Source organism: Cyphomyrmex costatus, unplaced genomic scaffold, assembly GCF_001594065.2.
Source record: "Cyphomyrmex costatus isolate MS0001 unplaced genomic scaffold, Ccosl1.0 scaffold166, whole genome shotgun sequence".
Classification (NCBI taxonomy): Eukaryota; Metazoa; Arthropoda; class Insecta; order Hymenoptera; family Formicidae; genus Cyphomyrmex; species Cyphomyrmex costatus.
This window is the reverse complement of record NW_017275674.1, coordinates 433,972-457,015: the sequence shown is the minus strand read 5'-3', so window position 1 is coordinate 457,015 and position 23,044 is coordinate 433,972. Positions and strand designations below refer to the sequence as shown.

The 23,044-nt window shown below is 36.5% G+C and overlaps 1 protein-coding gene across 1 annotated transcript in view; it reads right to left on the bottom strand.

The window, feature by feature from the left end:
• The window catches only part of LOC108771840 (homeotic protein empty spiracles), a 43,893-nt gene that overhangs the window by 7,485 nt on the left and 13,364 nt on the right, over positions 1-23,044 (bottom strand). The window contains exon 2 of the mRNA XM_018537219.1: positions 14,724-14,896. Coding sequence (XP_018392721.1) covers positions 14,724-14,896 — 173 coding nt within the window. The remainder of the gene's footprint in view (positions 1-14,723; positions 14,897-23,044) is intronic.

The window sequence follows — 23,044 nt, the reverse complement described above, 5'->3', positions numbered from 1 at the left end:
CCACGCCCATCAATACATTTTTTTTTTTTGTGTGAAATTAGCGTATCTTAACGATTGGCTGTTACTTACGGTTCTCACAATTAAATGTATTGACGAACGAAAATTATCATTTTAGTTTATGATATGACAAGAAGTGAGTGTTAAAGTATTTGGAATGTTGACGATTTTAATAACGATCAACCGATTTCGCGTTGGTTTGCGAAATCGACGATACACATACGAGTCGACAACACATACGACAGTGACATGTTAGGATCGTGACGAGAAAACCAAGAAAGTTTCCTGCCTCTGTTCAGTTCCAGAAGAGGCGATGAGAACAAGATGCCGAGCATCGACGACTATCGTTTACACCGATCATTCGACACAATACTATTCGTGTTTCGGAATCCTTTGAGCATCTGATTCTTTGCATGTCCCGCCGTATACGACACGCGATTTAAGTTGCAAATTTTACATTGCGAATAGCCTTCTCCTCGAGACATAGAATAGGTATCATGCTATAAAAGTGTTTATTTATACAATAGTTAAGCGACTCTTAGACAATTAATTGATGCACAATATTTGATATTATCCGAGTCTCTAGATTGTTTTGAGTTGTTTAAAGAAGATATCAATAATATTGTACAACAAAAATTGTACAATAATATAGAGAGCATCTATTATCTATACAAATCGTTTAAAGATAACAACCTATATGTGTATCCAATATGGTCTTCCTAAGAATCTAACATTGGAAACTAGTGGTTCAAAATAGGAAACATTTCTGAATTCATTTAAAATATGAGACATTTTCACCACTTACGCGGGTACAGTAAAAATTTAACCATCTATAATTTAACTACTTACAAACAGCAAGTAGATATTTAGGAAGTATGGATACCTATAGATCATATTAAATGCAATCACCTTGTTTTAATAATATTACACTAAACGTTGTTTTCACAATTTTATTAACAATTTTACACATTTTAATAATTTTTGTCGTAATTATTTTATGTTCATTTTAGGAACATAAAAAGTAGGAACGTAACTCAAAAAAGATGTGAATATCGATATCGTTGAACACTCGCCATCACTTAGCGCTATCAATCGCTTAACATATGATTACTATTAATTTATAATACGTGCTCGAGACAAAGTTATAAAGGAGTATTTATATGTATATCAAGAGAAACATTCACACCGCGCCTCGGATCATAAAATAATGTCGGCATAAAATGTGGTTAACAGATTTCCCCCATTGCCCTTAGATTCCCATTAAATTAAACGTCAGCTTACATCGATATATTACACAGTTTCACGATCTAAATATCGTCTGAAGCGTTGATATCAGATCGAAACGAGGGAACAGACGGTGTGTTCGACGGCAGCAACGTGAGATCGCCCGAGAGATCGTTTCATAATTCGTAGAAATTAATTGATAAATATCCAGGCGACCGTGAAATATACGGCTGCGCGCAATTAGGCGAGCGATAAGTCGCACCGTGGGGTACCGTCGAGCAACATCGCGTCTCTTAAAGGCTAAATTAATGGCACTCTAAATTTTCCCATTTTAATTAGCCATTGTTCGCCCCGATAGGCCGGCGATGTGACGCCGCGTAAAAATGAGATAAGCGCAATATCGTTGGCGTAATTTTATATTCTCGTGTCGGGGCGACGATAAGGGGCCTAGTGAGTGGTCGGGTTCGAGCGGCCCGATTCGATTTAAATGGCTGTCGATAGTATCGATTAAACGTGGCGCGTCGATTATGGCTGATAATGTTTGTTTGGTGACTATCTCGTCAGTACCGACAGCCAGAGATCGTTCTTTCAGCGTGACAGAGCTCTGCCTATAGCTTGAAATTATTACCGCGTTCCGGCGCGTCGTGAATACAAAATTACGTCGTTACATACCTTGATCAATGCCAATTTATAAGGGGAAAACGCCCATTGCAGCATCAACTCCGTTACGACGTTCGCCGAGAAGCATCCGGAGTTGTCTGAGTCGCAGAGAAGAATACATTTCACTTCTCAATTATTATATATATACAGGTCTGTTATTCTTTTTAGCTAAACTTCTTGCACGGTTCATCCCTTTTCCTTTTCTTGGAGAAAAAGATCTGCTTGCACTTTTTGTATTAAGAACCTTTGCTTCCCCTCTCTTTAACGTCTGAATATATTTTATATTTCGTTTTAAATATAAAAATTTTGGAGATTTCAGTCACCCGACAAATTTAATGAAAAAAAGGAGATAAGCTGTGTAAAAAATCAGTTAAAAGATACATTGTATAATCCAATGTATAGCACCGCGCGGCAGAGGGTATGATCGATGTGATACTACAATTGTTACAAATGTCTTGAAGCATTCTTTGATTGGCCAATTAGTAAAATTCTTCTGATTGATCAATCAAACGCTTCAAAACATTTGTAATGAGACTTCGACCACACCATAGATATAATTTGATATATTCCGCAAACAATTGCGGGTTCATTCACGCGCCTGCAATCCGAGTACTCTGGAACGCAAACGGTACTCGCGACGTATTCTAGTTTCGTTTTCGCCGCTGTCGTCCTTAATTCCGATAAATCGCTCGCGTACCGTTACTCTCCTCGAAATCCGCCGTGTGGTGGCGATAACAAAAACGAAGGAGAGTAAAGCGTGTACAATAACATATGGCCGCTATATTCCCGGCTAAGCGGTGGACCCCGCCGATCAGCGTATTACTCCCGTCGCGAACGGTAATGGAGGTAGTTTTGCATATTATGCAGGCCGCGTACGGATTCTCTATGCATAATGAGGCGTGTCGTCGTCGGACTAACAATAAAGCGCGCGCCGTCATTCGATATATCTGGCGTGGCGGGCCTTCTTCCCGGCCGTTTAATACCGCAAAGGCGTTCGCATATACGCGTCAGCCCCAAATGACCTCGCAATTAGACACGAATCTCAATTTTCGCTGAATGAGAGCCCACTTGAAATCGCATTAGACCGTGCGCATGTACGTATAATACATATAATATCGTACGCGTACCGTAAATTATTATTGTGGTCACGGTTGCGCCGTGACGCGATTATTCCTCGCGCCGCGAGATAAGAAATTTATTAACATGTATTTGTAACGAGCATGTTGTATCTGAGAAAATAATCGACTTGCATCAGTTTCGTTAAGACCCTTATTAGGCGTTTTCTCGGAACTTTTTGCAGAAACTCTGTGCAGTTCTTCATCGGACTACATTTTCGTTCGTTCCGTAATAAAGCACTTGTGATTCCGCACACGCGAGTTTTACAGCGCACAGCGTGTGCACCTCGACATGGAACTCATTTGCCGTTAAAGTAAGATTGATAACAACAACGCATTCTTAGATCGCGTCGAGATAAGATCGACCGAGCCATAAATTCGTTCTAACGACATATTTATGAATCTGCGAATGCGCGTGATTGAAAATTATGCTCTCAACGAAGCGAGGAGAGGGCCCTACCCAGCTGTCAGTCTCTTCCATCTTCATTGAGTGTTCGATATTATCTATTTTTTTAAGTATCTCCAGTTTTTCAGACGCTCTTTAATAATTTTCTGAAGGATCGATTCCTTTGCATTCTACTTTATGCTCATATTAGAGCGTAAAATGTAACACATCCCGTGTGCAAAGAGAATCGATTCTTCAGAAAAAATCGATAGCTCGTTCTTGGAAATTAAAGGAGAAGTTGAATGAAGGTGAGAAAGGGATGAGAAAAAAATAAAAAAAAGGCAGACTTGCGCGTTCTACGCGCTTCATTTGCGTTATCGCACGTTATACGGTTTGCGCTAAAAGGATCATTGTTAACGGGACACGCAGCAATCGCGCCCACCAACACGGACACGGATGCAAATTACTCCGGCAGTATACAGCCGCGGCATGCTAATAACGTCGCGCCAAGTATCACTGAGCATTTGCGTCGCAGAAATATACGACGCTATTTATTTTCCTCGGCGACTCTGCTCGACGAATCGCGATAGCCAAGATACTTGTTCTACTTTACTTTGTTCTCTCTATACCTTCCCACATTGACAGCGAAAATGCTATTTATTGTATTCATTGGCGAATTGTAACAAAGATTCAAAAGTATTATTTATGTCCTGTGCATTTCTTTTCTAGGAGCATCAGGTAATTAGTTGTAACATTTATATACAATTTATTTAATACACAATTTTATAAATATTTTTTAAAGAAATTAATGTATATGTACGAATCACTTAATAATTTTAGTAGGTATATTTGTAAAAATAATAAAAATTAATGCGAGACACGAACGATCCATATATGATAAAAAACTAGAAAATTATGATCAAGTAATGATGAATGATCTTAATTTTAATCTCTTGCGTATATTTTGCTCTTCATTTAACTTCACAAACAATGAAAAAATACAACAAGAAAATACAACGAAATGAGAACACAAGGATAACCTTGGTTCTTCAGTCAGCGAATGATATCGCACGTACTACCTTCAACTTGCTTTGTCTTGAAATGATTACGAATCAAACACATCTCAAATTAACACAAATTACCAAATTAAATTTCCCAGTAAAGAAAACAAACTATTTTTCAACTCGAGAATTGTTAATCAATCAAATAATATCGGCAAAAAAAATATATTTTATATATTCTTGACAAATTTTATTTCCATATCTTTAAAAGATCGTCCTTTTTGAATTGTGATAATTTTGATGACTTTTTAAATAAAATTAAGTTCGTTCGCCTTCGATGATTGGTAAGGTAATGTTTATTTAATTCACTTATGATAATAATAGTGTCATGGTGATAATTTATCAAAGATAACGTTTTTTAAATTATGTTAATTTTGAAGTTGGAAAATGATATCGTTCATACAAATTATTTCCTTCACTATGACTGTAATACTAGGTATCACTTATCACATCATTGATCTTTTCTAAATTTTTTCTATTTTATATGTAATACAAGAAATACTTAAAAATCAATTCCGTCAGATCTGTCGAGCAAATTTTTCAAGCCGAACTTGACACTTTATTAAAAAGTGCGTACCTCCGCTTTTATGGACTATCTTTCGAAACTTCCACAACGTGAAGTAACAGGGTGACGCACTCACGCGTTTACACGGCAGTTAACTCGTTATTAGCTCATTTGGAAGCCACAAAACGATTTGCCGCGTCTGCGGCTTGAAACTTGCATGTTGAACATTGTTTATCGATGGCTTTTCGTCGAGATACGTATATAGGAACGTCCCCGTTCACTGGACGCGCTGATAAGGAGCAATTAAGGCATGATTTACAGACTTGACTCGCCGGCCACGACGATTATTTTGTAAACGACGAACAACCGCGCTGTGACACAGTCTGATTTATCGTTGACCTTCTTTCCGCGCCACATGTCCAATGGGTCGTTAATTATCGCCGTTAATAATACCACCCGCGCGCGCCTATAGAATAAATAACGATAACGTAACGAGAAATCCTTTCCAGTACCCTAATTTTGTAACTCTTAACGACATAATGTTCAACATCGTTATATTGTCATTGCGCGGGTATTATATTATAAAAAAAAAAAAAACTACGCAATGACAATATAACGGTACCGAATTGTCGTTAAAAGTTATAGAATCGGGATATAAGAGAACACTCTCACGTGCTCCTGCAGAAAAATGCGACGATGCTTCGCGCGTGCACGATCGTTACTGACATTTATTTATTGGAAACTCAAACGCGCACGTAGATTTCCTGTCTAAACAATGCCGTCGAAAGTAACGAGGTGCGCGCCGATATTGTCGATGGATGTTGCGGCGGGTAAAGTAAACTTTCGCATAAATTACTTAAGCAAATATCAGGGTGTAACGTGACGCAATGGCGTGACGGTGTAACGGAGCGATAACGAGAAGGTGATATCGCTATTAATCTATATCTCGCTATTGATTGTCGCGGATCAACTCCTCGATTTGACGTCATTAATCATCGCACGCCCCGTCGATCGTTCCTGAAGATAATTAATTTGGATTATGGATGTCATTCCATTACGATTGACAATAAGACGCCGTTGAATCGTGAATTTTCAGGCGGGGAGAGCACTCGATGTAATTAATATAATACGCCAGTTAACCGCGCAAGTATGAGCGATCGTTAGCTGAATCGACGGGAGGCTGATGAGTTGATTGGCGTCAATTTTCCGCGATAGCGCAATCGTCCATGTAAGTATGGTTCTGGTACAGCCGATACTCTAATGCAATCACTCATTAAGCGCGAGAGCGTGCGTGAAAGAAAATGAGTTGGACAAATGCCGCGATCGCAATTCTTGTTGCGATTGATATAGCAGTTATATTTCTTGTTATTTAAGCCCGTATATTGTAAGCTTATAGTAAGCATTGTTGAAAGAAAGAATTATTTAAAATAACTTTCTAAAGAGAACCTAAATAAATAAAATCTCGTAAAAATTATATATTAAAAAGTCATCTTTCTATACGATGTCTTCTAAAAAAAAAAACTCTTTATGGCATCAACTTATAAATGCTACTAGCAAGTAATTAATTATGCAGCACCGTTACTAGCTGAAGACGATGGAGTTCATTTTCTCGTAACAACCGTACAGTTTAAAGGTGTTACAACGAGATAAGAAGTTTCCTTCGTTTCCTCTGCCAGTTCTCGTTAATGCAGTCTTTCTCGAATTCGTAGATATCCGCCACTCCAGAATTAATCTCTTTTCGCACTCCGGTGGCCGTCTCAGGAGACTTTAACAGCTTCAGATGAAATTTGAATCGTCTCTTAGGTGGAACTCTTTTCTTCAAATGTAATTTTATTTTTGCGTACAACAAATTATGATTGGAATTAATGTTCGCACTAGAGGTTCTTCATTTGTAATCTTAATCCTAATGACGACCTATCATCTGGTCAGTATTAGTGCCTCCAACGTTAAAGCCCATAAAAATGTTTCATGTTAATTTCATACTTTTTTGTGTATAAAAGAGCGGTGATCAGCTCGTAAAAATCTTTCACTTTTTGATCACTTTTATGTGCAGTCGCCGCACAAATTTGTACGATATTTACATTCACTAGATTACTTTTTAACTACAACAGCATTATCCGATCTGAAAGTGGCAAAAAGCAACAAAAACCAGAGGTAACATGTTGTTCTTCAAAATGACTACTCCAGTTTGGTGTCGTACAGTGTAATACATTGAGTCGCCATTCATCTAGATATCGCCCAAACCAGACCGTCTGATCTCATACACTCAAGAATAAAAATTTTAATGCATTTCATTTCATGTATTAAGTTATACAATTTACCTCTTTCGTATATGGATCTCGTATTCCATGTAGCTATCTTGTAAACATTCATCAATTTGAGTTGGGAGATTCTCCGTACTTCTATTACATTTAAGGAACGCTCGAAACTTGGGGTCATTTGTATTCGGTTCCTCATCATGAAGGCTGTTCCAAAGATAAAAGTAGTGCAGTGGTGACAATGCTTGTCTTCTATAGCCGTTCTGAAATTATGTCTCTTTTGCCTGAAAAAAGGACTAGAAGTGAGTCGCCAAAGGAGATAAGTTTCATGCGCTCCACTCCGTCTGTTTATCGATAACTACTGCTGCCCTCTATCAGGAGCAATGTTCCAACTAGAAAATATTAACCAAATTCATATAGTTAAATCTAACGTTCTAGTTATAAGATATTGAATTCATAAATTCTGCTTGGTTACATCAAAATACATTCAATCATGTACGTCTTGTTGGTATAATCGCACCATTTTTCTCAGTGCGTAGTAGTGACTTTACAAAAAGGAAGAAAAACATTAAAAGATGATAGTCACCAAAGTGATTAAGCAACGCCGTCAAAACTTTGACGAACATTTCTGCTGACAAAAATATATACCTGACAAAGACAATCGTCGAGAAAAATCGTCGAGTTAATGGCGAGATTAATGATCCGGATGAGTCTTAAATAGGGATCGAGTTTCTTTTCGCTGTTCGCATACCGATGGGGCAATCGTGATAATTAATCACCGTTTCATCGGGAGGGATGATAAATCCGCAGAGAGTCGATCCCGACGATAGGCCGCGCGCATGATTAACGCCAGCGTCCCCATAATAACGGCGTCGTCGTAATCGACAATAAATTAATAACGAGTCATCGATGGATCCCGCGAAAAATACGACGTGCTTTCCCTAATAAATTCCCGCGAACGATAATTAACGTCACACACGGACATTATTGTAAATATGGAGAAAGCTCGCGATGTTGGCAGAGAATTGCGAATACTATATTACCGCGATAATTACACTTGTTAATAAACAAAATCTACCGTTTAATTTTTACGAGTGAGAAATACGGCTCGTAGAGAGAAGAAATTTTCTCGCGGACGCAAGATGAAACGCAAATTGAAGAAGAATATATTGTGTACGTTGCCTTAAGACTCTGTTATAAAAGTTGAGGAGGATGCTGGGAGAAAAAAAAGTACAAAATTCACAACCACATATTATACACGCGCGCGTCTACAAACATACATTGTATCCAATTGCTCAACAATGTTTACGTTCGATTGTCGCCTTCAATTTGCGTCCTTTGTCCGGCTCGATATTTCCTTCTGTCTTCGATAACGCAACGTAATTATGTTGGCTGCTCAGTGTTTAACTGCTAATTGCAGCGCGCAAAATACACTCACATGGTCCAGCTGTAAAAGCGCGCTCTCATCTCTCGCGTCATGCACGTAATTCAGCTATGCCAACGAGCGATCACGAGCTGTTTTTCTCGCTTTGCCTTCGAAAAAAGTATCTATTCGATTAGAATAAATTAATAGTCATATTGACTTAACCCAGTTAAATTATAATATTGATATACATATGTATATATACACACACATGTTATAAAGTATATATTCTATATTATATTCTATATATTTTATATTAATAATTATATAAATAATATTATTTAATATAAAGTAAAATATAATATAGAATATAATATAGGTATTGCATGTAATAAATATATAAAATATGTAACTATATTTCTGTATAATATACATGTATTATATATACTAATGTACTAAAAGTATAATTTCATTATATATACTATATATAGGGCACAATACATATCACGAAATTTGTTATACGTCAATTAATTCGGTATTTTCCTCTAACGTTTAATTCGGGCCCTCATTGATCGGCTCGAGTTTACCTCGTCGGGACGAGTGGTCCCCTGGGCGACTGCAGTTATGCAAATCGAGATGATACACCATTAGCGGTATCCCTCCAGCACGTCCTTCTCCGCGGAAGCCAATCAGCGTCGCGAGAGGCGCGTAATTAGCAGTTACATTATATCCTTCGGCTTTCGTGCGTACGCACACACATACGCGCACGCACACGTTGGTTGTTCTCGCGCTTGTTAAGATTCATAAGGCGAAGGCACGTTACACGCGACCCGGTGGCCCTCATTAGAACTCTAATTGCGTGCGATTATCCCGGCAATTACCCGGCGAATACATTACGAGTCGCCGAATCGCGATCACGCTGACGTCGCACAGCGTCACGTTTTGCGTCTCGCTTTCGTGCTCGACTAATATCATCAAGCCACGACGTACTGCATACATGCACAGTAAGCGTGTGCATTTGGAACTACAATCGAATCTTTGATTTAATTAATGAAAAACAGTCGAAATTTTGACCGCTTCTGTGAGATCAATCGGAGTAAATGATGCTGCGTTCAGCAGAAAAAAAAAACAGTTTTACAAATGTTGTAAAGTTCTTTAATACGACTGATTTAATCCATTTAAATCCAGCGAGGAAGAAAAGGGCAAGACCGATTATATTAAAGAATTTTACTGCGTATTAAAGAATTAAACTCCCGTTGCAAAACTGCTTTCTCACGCAGCCAATAACGTGTTCAAGCCGGACGGAGCAGCTAGCCTGCTCGCCGAGCGGTTAAGTATGATTGATTGGATCTAAAAGTAAGAACCAATCATATTCAATCATTTGGTGAACTGTTGGATAGCTGTGTCGTTCATTTGAACATGATCAATAATACATGATACTCTTCGAAGCTTCTCGACTCTCGAATTTTCGCGTTATCGCGATAAATAAGGGGCCGCGAATAGATTCACGCCTGGGGTCTTTTAATAAACACCTTAATCCACTGTGCTGTTCGTGCCGTTCGATGTGTAGGCAGCTTAACACGCGCCGACACGGCGCGTGTAACGTGCCGCGGCGCGCGAAAACTTTGTTGGCCGATAATCCATGAGGCCCCCGGAGTCACGCGAAGAGGCCACGTCGGAATTCCACGTGGATATATTCGCGTCTTATTAACGACGTGCCGTCGTCGTCGTCGTGCAGGATCCACAAGGGCAGCACGTAATAAAGTACAGTTAACAGTCCGACCGTGTTCCACGATGTCTTCGAGCGAATCTCGAAGCCCGGGTTGACGCGGGAGAGAGAAATGTGTAGCGACCGGAGAGAGAGATTGTCGAACCGGAGGAGCGCGTTTGCCTAGAAGCGTGGAATTCCATCGACTGGCGCTCACGCCTTGTTAACGTGACGCCCACAGCGAAGTAAACGGTTCGTTGGCCAAAAAAAAAAAAAAGGCCACTACTACTTATCCGCGCGATCATACCTTCTCTCATGCGAGACGATATTTAACGACAAAGTCGACGGCATCGATGGCGTTATTATTTATTATTCCCTTACGGTATTATTATTTCTTAAACATGAAAGTATCCTCGTATACCGATGTTTAGAACAACAAAGTTGAAGAATTCTATGTAATTATTCACTCGCGTGCGTGGTTGTATAATTATCAAGATATATGCATATAAAAATAAACGCATAAATACTATGTGCGTAGGAAAATTAATGTTTACGTGAAATTAGCAGAGACAGGCGCGATCAGGAGTTGGCCTTATTATTTTTTTTTTTTTAAGGGAAACAAAAGTACGATGGCAGTTGTATAAATTTTCCATGTAGTTCGGCTTATCTTATTCATGATGCAAAGGACGATTTGCATTACCAAGTGGCTATGAGTTTTCTTTACGATGCGACATCGACTGCGTCATTTATCTATACACCTTCTCTACATTGTACTTGCTTTTCTTCGAATATTTGAACAACATTGTGTAGAAAAAGTAGAATATTTTATAAATATGAAAAATCATTTTTTAAATATTCTTGATACTCAACGCTATAATTAGAAACAAAGCAACAAATAAATAAGTAGAATATTCTTTTCAATATAAGTTTGCATTTACATATGCTAAATATTATATATAAAATCAGTCTTTTACAATGTAAAATTCTTAATACGCTAAATAAAGAAGGAATATATTTTCCAAAATCTCCACCGTAAGTTTGCTTTGCTTGTCACTCGAATTTCCCGACACTAACAAAGTGCGTGAGGCAAGAAAAGAAATGTCGTCTGGCTGTATATTTTCTACGCGAGATAGTCGCGAGAATCCAAGAGGTGGCGAAGGAGATGAAGAAGGGCGATGCGGAAAGGACGAAGAGGAGAACGCGAGGCAGAGAAGCCTGTTTGGAACATCCCGACGGCGGCGGTCCAAGATGGCGTCCACGCTCGGTGGTTTCCCGTTTTCTCTTATTCTCTGTCTTCTCTTCTCTCGGTTTAATTCCCGATACTGCCAGCCGACCCTTGCCCTTTTTTGGTGCACGTTACGCCCATGGAATACGTAACGCGGCGCGTGATATACGCATCTGGAGCGCGCCATACCCGATTCTACGTCTACTTTCGTTTATACGCGCGCGCACGTACATGAGTGCGTGAGTACTTAAATGCGTGCGTGAGTGCGTGCACATAACGGTATCGGGCACCACCGAAAGACACACGGCCACCCCTCGGTCACGGATTAGCATATCAATCCCCTCGTTATACTACCCCGTCGATTTCTCGTTCGCGCTCTCATTCTCTCTCTCTCTCTCTCTTTCTCTCCCCTGCTTGATCTGCGCCATTAACGTTTCGCGCGAGTACATAGTCATTGTTACCTTCAATCGTGGCTGTACTTGATACCTCGGACTATAGGTAGTTATAAATTTTAATGCAGTTCTATTTGACACGCGAATTTTAGTCAATTGAGAATTTTGGTTTAGCTTTGTCCATCGCATCTGATATTTCTTTCAGCGTTCAGATATTAATTCCAGGTTAAAAATAGCAAATCTATGTTTTATTTAAAGGAGTAGAAAGCGACGTTAACGAGAGATTAATGTAATCCTAATGTCCGACGATAATAAATATCAATACGACTAATAAATATCGTCGACGGATTGCATTAATCTATTGCGTCTGGTATTATATGACTGCCGTATTATACTACTACCGCATTAATGTTGAAATACGATATTAACTGACGTATACGTTAATAAATAATAGAGATTTTTTTACGCATAAACCTTGCAGACAAGATCATTAATATAGTAGCAATCGATCTCTTTCTTTTTTTCTCATTGGAATAATCATATTTTGTATAATAATATTCGTTTAAAACATTCTGTATATCATACATGCACAAAATTTTTTAAACAGAAATATTATAAAATTAGACTGTAGATGTACATCATCAAACATTTTTAACAGTAAAGCATGTTTGGTTGGCAGGATTAAGAAGTACGACGTGTTACTGTCACGTCGTTACCATTTTCGTTACTTTTTTCTGTTTGTATGGTAATGTTGTTACGTTTTTATAATACGGTAACGAATTCAACTGTTACTTTTATCCCTTAATTATTTTTATAACTATTAAATAGATTGCTTTCTTTTTAATTGGCTAGAAATATTTTATAATATAAAATTTGAACATTGGAAAATTGTTTTGTACTTTATATGTATTTTAGGCTATTGTGATAGTCACTGCCAATACTGAAAATCTATAGTATGTACATGTATATAACGTAAATTATAAATTTTCAGTATTGGCAGTAAATATTAGAATACTATAAATAACGATATTAATGTTTAAAATCAATATTTAATAAAAATTTTTAATAATCTGCGTTTATAAAGTACAATTTATTTTCATAAAAATAAATATGTATTAAAAAATAAAAATATTAATATAAATATAAACCAATTATAGAAGATTTTGTTAGATAATTTTAATATGGAGGAAAGCTTGTTATATCAAGTTGAGAATTTTAAGTTTTAATATACAAAAAACATCGTTATTTCGTAAATAATAACAATGGTAACGTTACATTTTTAAATTAGTAAAAAATAACGGCAATATTTTTATACAGCAATGCTCTCGACTCTGTTGGAAATCGACATTATGTGGCACTACATAAACACTAAACTAAATAGTGTGTTAAAAACATTATTAAATCTTTTTTTTCCTTGACTGACTAGCTATAATAAATGTTTAGAGTTGTCATTAAATTCAGTACAAAACATTGTTGCTGTACTTAAACAAGTATTGTTGTATTTAAAAAGAATCCTTTTCGCTATACATCATTATTGTATATTATACTCAGAATATAATCGCATAGCGATGATCCATTACAATAGAAAATCTCTTTTTGTTCGACAGATGCTTCATGCAATAATATAATCTCTAAATGGCTATAAATAATCTCAATGAATCCAAACCAGATGAACATACAGATTATAGAATAAGCCTATGTGGCGTCCAATGTTTACACAAAAACAATAGATCCTTTAACAGGATCTAGTCCAATAAAAATGCTTGATTGCATATATGATTTACCTAATAATTAACTAAAAAAATGTTACAGTTTTTCGACTTTAATTTTCAAAATAAGAATTCGCCTTTAAGCGTTATTATAATCGTTACGAGACACTCTGTATGTGTATATAAATAATCTTATTTATGTCCATTTCTATCAATATAGATAAACTTTAATCTCGGTTCAACTTACTTTTCATTCTTTTCTAATTGTAAGAATTAGAAAACGATGAAAAGTAAGTTGAATCGAGAAATTAAAATTAAACTGCATTACATATTTGTTATATAAACATAAATAAAAAGGATTAATACATACATATATTTACATAGATATCTATAGTAATACGTATTAATTATATGTAAATATACATACATTGTATACAAAATTAATACGTATGAAAAAAAATAAATATGTTTTTTGTCTTGCGTGTCTAGTCTATAAAGTGTCAGGAGTATTACATTACAATGATGGTAATATCTTTTTTATAAATCAAGACTATATCACGCTTGAGCAAAGTGCAAATGAGACGATTATTACTGACTACGAAACAAGCAGAGAAAACAATGAGGATCGCCGCGTCACGCGAATGCATCTTCGAGCAAGACCGTGATTCTTCTCACGCCGCGATCCTTGTAAGAAATATCAATCTTGCTTAACGCGTCACAAGAATGCTAATGTCAAGTCGCCACTGACATTACTTTATTAATTCTGTATACCATTTGCATCGCGTACTACACTCAGAACCTAGAAAACGTTCATGTATCAGATAATCTTAATGTAATTATCAATCTCAATCAAATGATTGATTTTATTAATCGCAATTCTAAATCTTATTAAATATTTAATGATATTAACATGATATTCAATATTACTTGTGGTGTCATACTTTCTACCACAAGTAAATAGCAAATAATAATATATTTATCATTATAATTAGTTCGTTAGAGATATACGATAGAAGTAATCCCGGCTGAAGAATTTCTGAGTTTGATTGAAAAATTCATTTGACTCGATATTTGTGTGATGAAATCAATGTAAGATATTCAGTGAGCTCCTCTAAGCTTACCTGAGTTTCGGTCAATGATAACGCTTGCGCCAACTGTTTTCTTTCTGCGCCGACGACGTAGTGATTTTTCTCGAAGGCGTGTTCCAGCTTGAGCAGTTGGCTTGGACTGAAGGCTGTCCTTATTCTCTTCGGCTTCCTGAAGGGTTGAAGTAAGAAGCCGGGTATGTCAGGACCTGAGACGAACAATTTTAACAAAATTTAAAATTCCAAAAGATTTCAGGAAATTTTAAACTTTGTTTTGAATCACTTAGATCTAATTTAGGACTATTTTAACAAGACTTGATTATAATAGCGGTATCATTTTCGCTGAAAATTAAAAGATGAGAAAAAGATGCGATAAAGAAAATCAAGAAAAAAAGAGAAAACGAGATTACCACGAAGTTGATGAGATATCATTAAGAAGGAAGGTAAATGTTGAATCTAAATAATGAATCAGCGATATGAATCGCGCGATGTTGGTAAGAACGCGTAATTCACCGTCGACAAATTAAAATGGTAATTTAATTACCAGAGGAGCTGCCGGTATAAAGTTTCAGACGGTTCGGGCGATTAGCATGAGCGAATGGGGGAACGGAGGTCGCGATTTATTAACGATTAATTAATTGTTAAACGCCAGGACGTCATCCGGCTAGTGTCCGTATATGCCTCATAGAGGCCTCGCCTTGAAAATAAATAATCGGCACGCAAGCCACGAATTCGTTCACAAGCCGTAGGGTCGTGCGTGCCGAACGAGAGAAAGAGAAACACCTACTCGTGGAGAGAAGGTGTACAAAGTCAGGAACTCTGGGCCAGGTAATTGAGTATTCTACCACGAAAGAGCCATGTCGATCGGCCGATAGCCACGTATGCCGGAAGTCACCAGAGATGCTTTAGCGGAAAGCTCGGGACGATAAATCGCCACGTCGCCCGCACGGTTTTCCTATGGCGCGTGACTGTACTTTGGGGACTGTGTGTTATACAACTCTCAGCAATCAGTTTTTGAAATCATTAAAAAGATATCGCGGAGATACTGACAATGAGTCGAAATCGGAAGTCTCACAAAGAGCGTTCGTGCACACTCAGAGAAAAAAAATCTTGGTGATAGCAACTATATGAACAACTGTACAAGTTTTATAAGTAGAATTAATGTACATAGTTAAATATTCTTCTGTCAATGCACAAAACAGTAAAAATTTTTATATTTTCAATCAAAAACCTGATTTTCCGATCAATAAAGATCGCATAGACTTTATCATTTTCACATTTCTATTTTTTTTGCGAAAATCACGTGAAGCACGATAATGATACGGTGAAAAATTATGTCCCGACGCTATAATTCTACGTAATATAAAACTTAGACAGTTATCCTATATAAGTTATTATCACTATGTTTTTTCCTGAATGCAGATTCGAAAAGAAAAGGTGATATGCATATGATTACGCGATAATATAATTTTATGCTATACGACGTATGGAAATTCAACGCGAGGCTAAGAATCTGGGAAAGATTCTTGTATATAATTCGAAATAAACGTAACATAAAGTTTCAAACTTCTTTTTATCCTTCCTCTTGACGATCTCTGACATCAATTAGCATTTGCATGCGCCTTCCGTGTTATTATTCATTGCGGTTTCTAAATTACAGCGTCAGCGCGCAAAGTGATCTAAATAAGTCACGCGCAGTAGGTTATGGAGCTAGTAACCGGTACAACGTACACGCGACCAGCCGCAACGGTGAATCGTATCATTTGCATTGCGAAAAATTTATCCGTTAGGATCTTCGCGGCTGAAACTGACAAGTTAATAGCTGGATAGAGCGGCGACTGCTATATCCCCTAGCCATCTGTACATTTCCCATATTTTTTGCTGGCCACAGCGGATTCTCAATTGCGGCATTAGAACTGACAAAGTGATCGAGAAGTAGGTTAAATGCATCGATCGATAGTATTGCAATCGACCGAATAAATCACTACATTTAATGCTGTCGATACGTGAGTACCTACGATTTTAGGTAATGAATAGCTATCTTGATATCCGGAGATAGAGATTCGTATCTAACAGCATTAATCCTATTTGCATCGGGAAAGAATCCGTCGTATAATCTTTAGATTACTGTATAGGCCTGTCATTTCAAGTAGCTTTTCATCAAGATAGTAAATCGCACTTTTCTTCATTTAGAGAAATAAGAGATTCGCGCGAAAAAGGCTGATTAAACTTCAATTGAATTTTACGTGTATCACGTTTCTTCTTGGATTGGATAACGAGGGAAAATAAATAGAAAATTATAAATTAAGCCTCTTCGAACATTGAACTTTAAGTGTATCATTGTTTTGCTCTACCGCTCATTTCTCGTTGTCACTCCTTGAAATCGCGTTCTCGCGAAACCAACGTTTAATACATTGCATACATAAACGTGTGCTGCTTAAAACACGCGAGCGCATTCCTGCGAATCGCGTAACGAAGTTTAATTCATGATGGGATCAAAGCGCCTTGTATGAAAATAGATGCATTAATCAACGCTTTTCCGAGGTGACGATAACGTCAGGCGTTTCGGCTTCAACTTTAGTCAGATAAAATTATACCGAATTGATAAATTATTATTGTATTCGCTATAATTACAGATTTTACATATTAAAACAATATAAAAATTATTATTTTTTGATGTATTTTGATTGCAATTTATCAATATATCTTATTAAATCCAGCACACGCGACGTACGTATATTATAATGTATTTTTTTTCTGATTTTATACAATAGAGAGCGAGTTTAGATAAATGTAAATTATGTCGAGATATACACGAGCGGGCGATTCTCTGCAGGTACACGGTGTTGCTAATTACAGCGACGGAATAAAGGATCATTAGCGGCGTGCCCGTGCGTGAAGCGATCGCTATTTATGTGGGTAATGAATAGTAATGCGATGACTCTTACTGCGACTGTATACTCGGCCGCGATTTTGAATGCGCGACATATATCGCGTACCGGACTATGGTCCGCAACTATGAGGTAACAATCGCGTTTCGCTAATAATTAATCAGCCGGACGGCTAAAATTACGCTTAACGACGCGAGAAAACTTTGCAAACAGCGCACAAACGTGATAAATAATTACCCGCGCTTTTGTAACTCTCGATCAATGACAAACGGGAATTACTGAAAATTTATCGTCCAAAGAATTATTATCTATACAGGAAACAACCGTTTCGCCATATTTTAATGTAATTTAATTATATACATATATATTATGTATACAATTCAATTTCTACTATTATTTTCGACTCTTAAGATCCTTAAACGAGCTAAGGTAGAAGATTACGATCGCGCTGGGAAGGATCTTATAATATAATCCGAAATGCGATCTTCACGAAGGTGGGCGATGCGCGATCGACTCGCGATCCCTATCGATCCCATGCGCCATGGCGGGGATCGTGAACGGGCGCTTCATCGTTAGCGGTTCCCTAGGAACTTCCTAGACATCGCCTGGAGCGACGCGCTTAACTCGTCCATTGCCGTGCAATAAAGAAGAAAGAAGGAGGAGAAGAAGAAGAGGAGGAAACCACGACAACAACGAGGACGACACAGCGCGGAGAAACGAAGAGCCGAGTCGGACGGCCTGTAATTACGGGAAGCTTGTGCTGCGGCTTTCGCAGCTGAGACGCCCAGAGCGACTCGAAATTACTCAAAAATAAGACCAAATGGTAAACGTATCAAATTATACCCCCTCCTCCCTCCGTGCAGCCTGCCAAGCTTCCCTCGGGTTCTCTCTCCCTCTCTCTCTCTCTCTCTCTTTCTCTTCTCTCACCTCCTCTCTACCTTTTCTTCATTTCTCTCTGTCTTTCTTTCTCTATCTGTGGTATCGCATTTCGCTGGCAAAAACCGCTCCCGCACGTTCACCGCGTCGCACTAATGCGTTTTTAATTGTCGCTAAGCGTGCGACGAGACGTCGACCATTACGAACGTAAGCAACGACGGACGGCGCGCACTGCGAAACAGGTGAAAATGCAAATAAGGGAAGGTGGATGCGCTGGCGTTTGGTGAGCTGGAGTTAATATATCCGGTGAGAAAACGAGCCCCGACTTCCGAACGAGGCGAAACTCTCTTTCTTGATTATTATTAAACGGTACAAAGGCAGCGATATTAAATATTTGAAAAATGTATACAGATACAAATTAAAATAGCGTCAAAGACTGCTAAATATCATCCTCATTGCGAAACCTTAAATCTCTCTTCCTTATCAGAAGTCAAAGGTCCATAAATCGCAGCGGAATTACGGCGTGATAGCATGACATTTTACTGATTGCCCGACTTTATTATTTCTCGCGGCTACCGTAATTACAGTGGCGACCATCGAACTCTTTTTCACGAAGTAATTTCATCACGTATCTGAAATAATTAACCGTGACGCTATTAATTATTCGAAACCGATCTATTTAATTCCGTTTGCCTTCGGATAATTTCAAACTGGCAACCGGCCGTAAATATAGCGAGTCGAGGATGAAGAGTTAATCTCGTAACGGGAGGTTAATTGAAAGTTAGGCCAATAGTTAGTACAAGGTGTGGATAACCTTGAATCCGTGATAACATTCTTTTTCACTTGATAAATTCCCACGAAAAAATGTTCAAGCAAACTTATATAAATATAATAAAAACTTATATAAATAGCATTGCGTAACGACGTATATACTGAACATAATTACAATGACAGACATGTGTGAAACATTTCTGACATTTAATATCTTTGTACATAAGTGATTAATCGCTAATGTAGCAACATGATAAAAGGACTCCGTCGTGTCTACTTCCGTCCATTAGATAATATCCATTAATTAAGCTTTATATAATATAATTTTGCGACAACCCGTCACCTTAAGTATCCTCGTCATAGTATTCCATGAGGTCACAGACACGCCAAAGAATCCACGCGCAGGTTAATAAAACATTCGACTCGCGTGGCAATTACGAAACGACACCTTCCGGTTGCTCGGGTGAAGCCGTTTAACGATTTTTAACAGGCCGCGATCGATCGAACGGGCGGCGACGCGGTCCTTTGATTTCGCTACCGGCAATTTGCGAGCGGAATAGAAATGACGCGAGGAAATCCCATTTCCCCCGCGACAAAAGGGGTGATTGGCACGTCGTAGCCGTAAAGTCCGCCTCGGTGCAAGCAACCGCGACAGGTTTTACGAGAGCGACTATTTAAAGCATAATCGAATTCGCTAATGGCGATTATTAGCGCCAACGCTTGCACGTGCGGAGTCTCGCGGCGAGTCGACGCAATCCCGAAATTTAGCGTCACGAGTTGAAAAATTGAAAATCCTTCGTTTGCAATCGATATTGAGAGAAAAGTGCCTAATTGTAATTATAATTGATAGTTAAAATAATTATAATCGAGAATTTCGTTTTTATAATTATTACTACTACGATGTTAATAATAATAATTTCCTATTTATAATTCTATCAATTATAAATAAATTACGTGATAACACACACATACACATATTTCAAACATTATAAAGCAAAATATCAAGAGATAATAAATAAAATATTTTATGTATATAATAAGTGCAATATAATCCAATTATGTAATATGTTACATTATATAATACATAATTATAATAAATAGAAATATATTCTTAACATTCGCTTAATGTTTATGTTTATTTCATGTGATAATAGTAACTAAAAAATTGTAAAAAAATGTTTAAAGCAATCACTTTTACAATATAGTTGCATGAATGAATAACTGTGATTATAATGCAGTGTTTGAAGCAGAAATCACTTTTTTTCTCAATGCGCAAGAAGAAATTGTAAAATTTATTTGTTTATACCGTATCACACTCTTGCAGATTATGTAATCGCGTGTAGAAGAACGAGTTCAACTTTTATGCGTGTGTCATTTTGCAACAAGTAGAAATATTTGACGGACTATTTACGCGCGGCTACCTTTGATAAAGATGCTCATGACACAGCTATTACACGTTAAGAATAAATAACCTCCGGCCGTTTTGCACCTTCTCACGCTATTTCCACAATCGTAGCAACAAAAGAATGATAATCACCGAAATATTTACATACGCGCTGCATCGTGGCATGTCAAGCATCTCAATTCACGAAGGCTTTTCGCGAATTATCATGTACTTGCATAAAATGTCTCAGTTTAGCACGATATATTTTCTTACCGCGCGATTACCGCAGATATCGGCGCGATAACGTGAACAGCAACCTGCTCTCTAACCCGCCGTAAAGCGCGTAGGCGCTACCATTTGAAATGTAAATAGCGTTCATAACTTCCTGGATATCGACGCAGCAATAAGTATGAATGATAATGTATCTATAAATAATGTTATAATTTAAATGTATTATCTTCTATCGCGAGTCAACTAAGTTGTGATTAACGATTAATTATGCAATTACCAATTAAATTGGCTGACTTTGCTTTTCTATCATTTTCGCATTATAATTCAACTCGATATCCTGACCATCTAAGAAAAAACAAACTATTTCTAACTTTTCAAATCTAGACTAAATTGTTAATCATACTTGTATAATTATGCAAGAATTATTATTATTATGCAAATACTATTACATTAATGAAATCGTACATATTTCAGGATAATTTCAAAATAAAATACATCTGAGAGATAAAAAAGCTATCTTACGTAGTGACAATTGAGAAATTAAATAGCTGTTACTTTTTATAGCTTTGTTATTTTGTAGTAAGTGGGTTACGATAAAATAAATAAATTGTTTATACTGTAAAAGATACGTATTATTGACAGTACAAAAGAATACAAATATATGAATTTATAAAAATAAATATAAAAAGGACAATTTAGTTAATTTATGATTTTTTTTTTAAATGCGTATGTAGTAACTATCTGAATTTGTATGATAATCAATACTTTTGAAAACCATTAAATATATTGTCTAATATTAATAATTATAATTAAGCTTTAAAAAATTCCAGCTATAAATTTCTTTTATAAAAATGACACCATCCAGATGTTTTGAACATATATCATTATACACAGATTACTAAGTGTGATGTAACCAACAACACATTTCCAGCTTTTTATTTTTATAAATTCTTAACTCTTATTAACTACATTCTTTTCGTAATATATATTAATAAAAATAACAGGTTTTTTCTGCAAAGTCATGAGGCAGCAGTCATCATTCTTATTAATATGTAATGCGAAAAGAATGTACAGCATTTATTTCATTTAATCCATCTTTATATTACAAAATAGTAACTTTCAGTTTTGGCAATTTTCCGCTCGATCATTATTCTATACGTAATGTATTAATAAAAAATATAATACAAATCTTGAAAAATTAATCAATCTGTAATTTTTTCCTTTTTAGAAATCCACAAGCTTCGTTTGCAAAATTATAGACTAAACGGTAAAAAAATGAAAACATTTAACCTATTGATTAACCTTTTTAGAATTCGTCAATATAATTTCCTGTTCTTCTTTTTTATAATATGTAAACGTAAGGTAATATTATCGAGTGCGTGTCATTTAAATATTTTTCATATTTTCCATTTAGTACTTAATTTTTATAAAAATAAAGATTAGCAATTGTAGTTTTATATGTTTCAGGTATCTATACTTACATGTATAACTTTTCATCAATTTATTACACGTTTATTTAAAATATGCTGCAAAAAGTATGGTTTAGGCAATCGCTCGAAAACTGTAAATAAATAATTGCAAAAAATTGCAAAAATCTTAATTAAGATTCGAATTCTCTCAGATGTTGTAAAAATATCCTTTTTCATTTCAATCGAGGCTTCGGTAATATTTATAGAAATAACCAGTAACTAATAAAAAGAAACACCAAGGTTTGTCAAGGAAAAATGTTATTAACGTGTTATTAAATTATAAACAACTCAGAATTAGATTGATGAGAATAAATTAATTAAAAGAATAATTCAATTTTCCGTCAAAGCTGATCATGGGTATGTTAAGTTAGCACCCCAACTATAGTACTCAGGAGTTCTGATTAGAATTCCCACTTCCTTTTGACAAAACGAAGAGTTCCCTATAGTTAATAACAACAGTTCCGCTCAATAAACATTTTTTTTACATTTTTTTAAAAATGTGGTGCTAACTTTTTATCGAATTTCGAGGTGGAATAGTTCTGAGCGGCTTAATAGCTTTAATTTGCGATTGCCTAGAGTTCCTGATATGTAAAAGAAATTTTCGAATAATAAAAAAAAATTAAAAATTTTTGAAAAATTAATTTTTAGATACAATAGTTCTGATGATAATTCCTGCTTCTTTTTGACGATACGAAGAGTTCTCTATGATTTTTAATAACATATGCGCTTAATAAT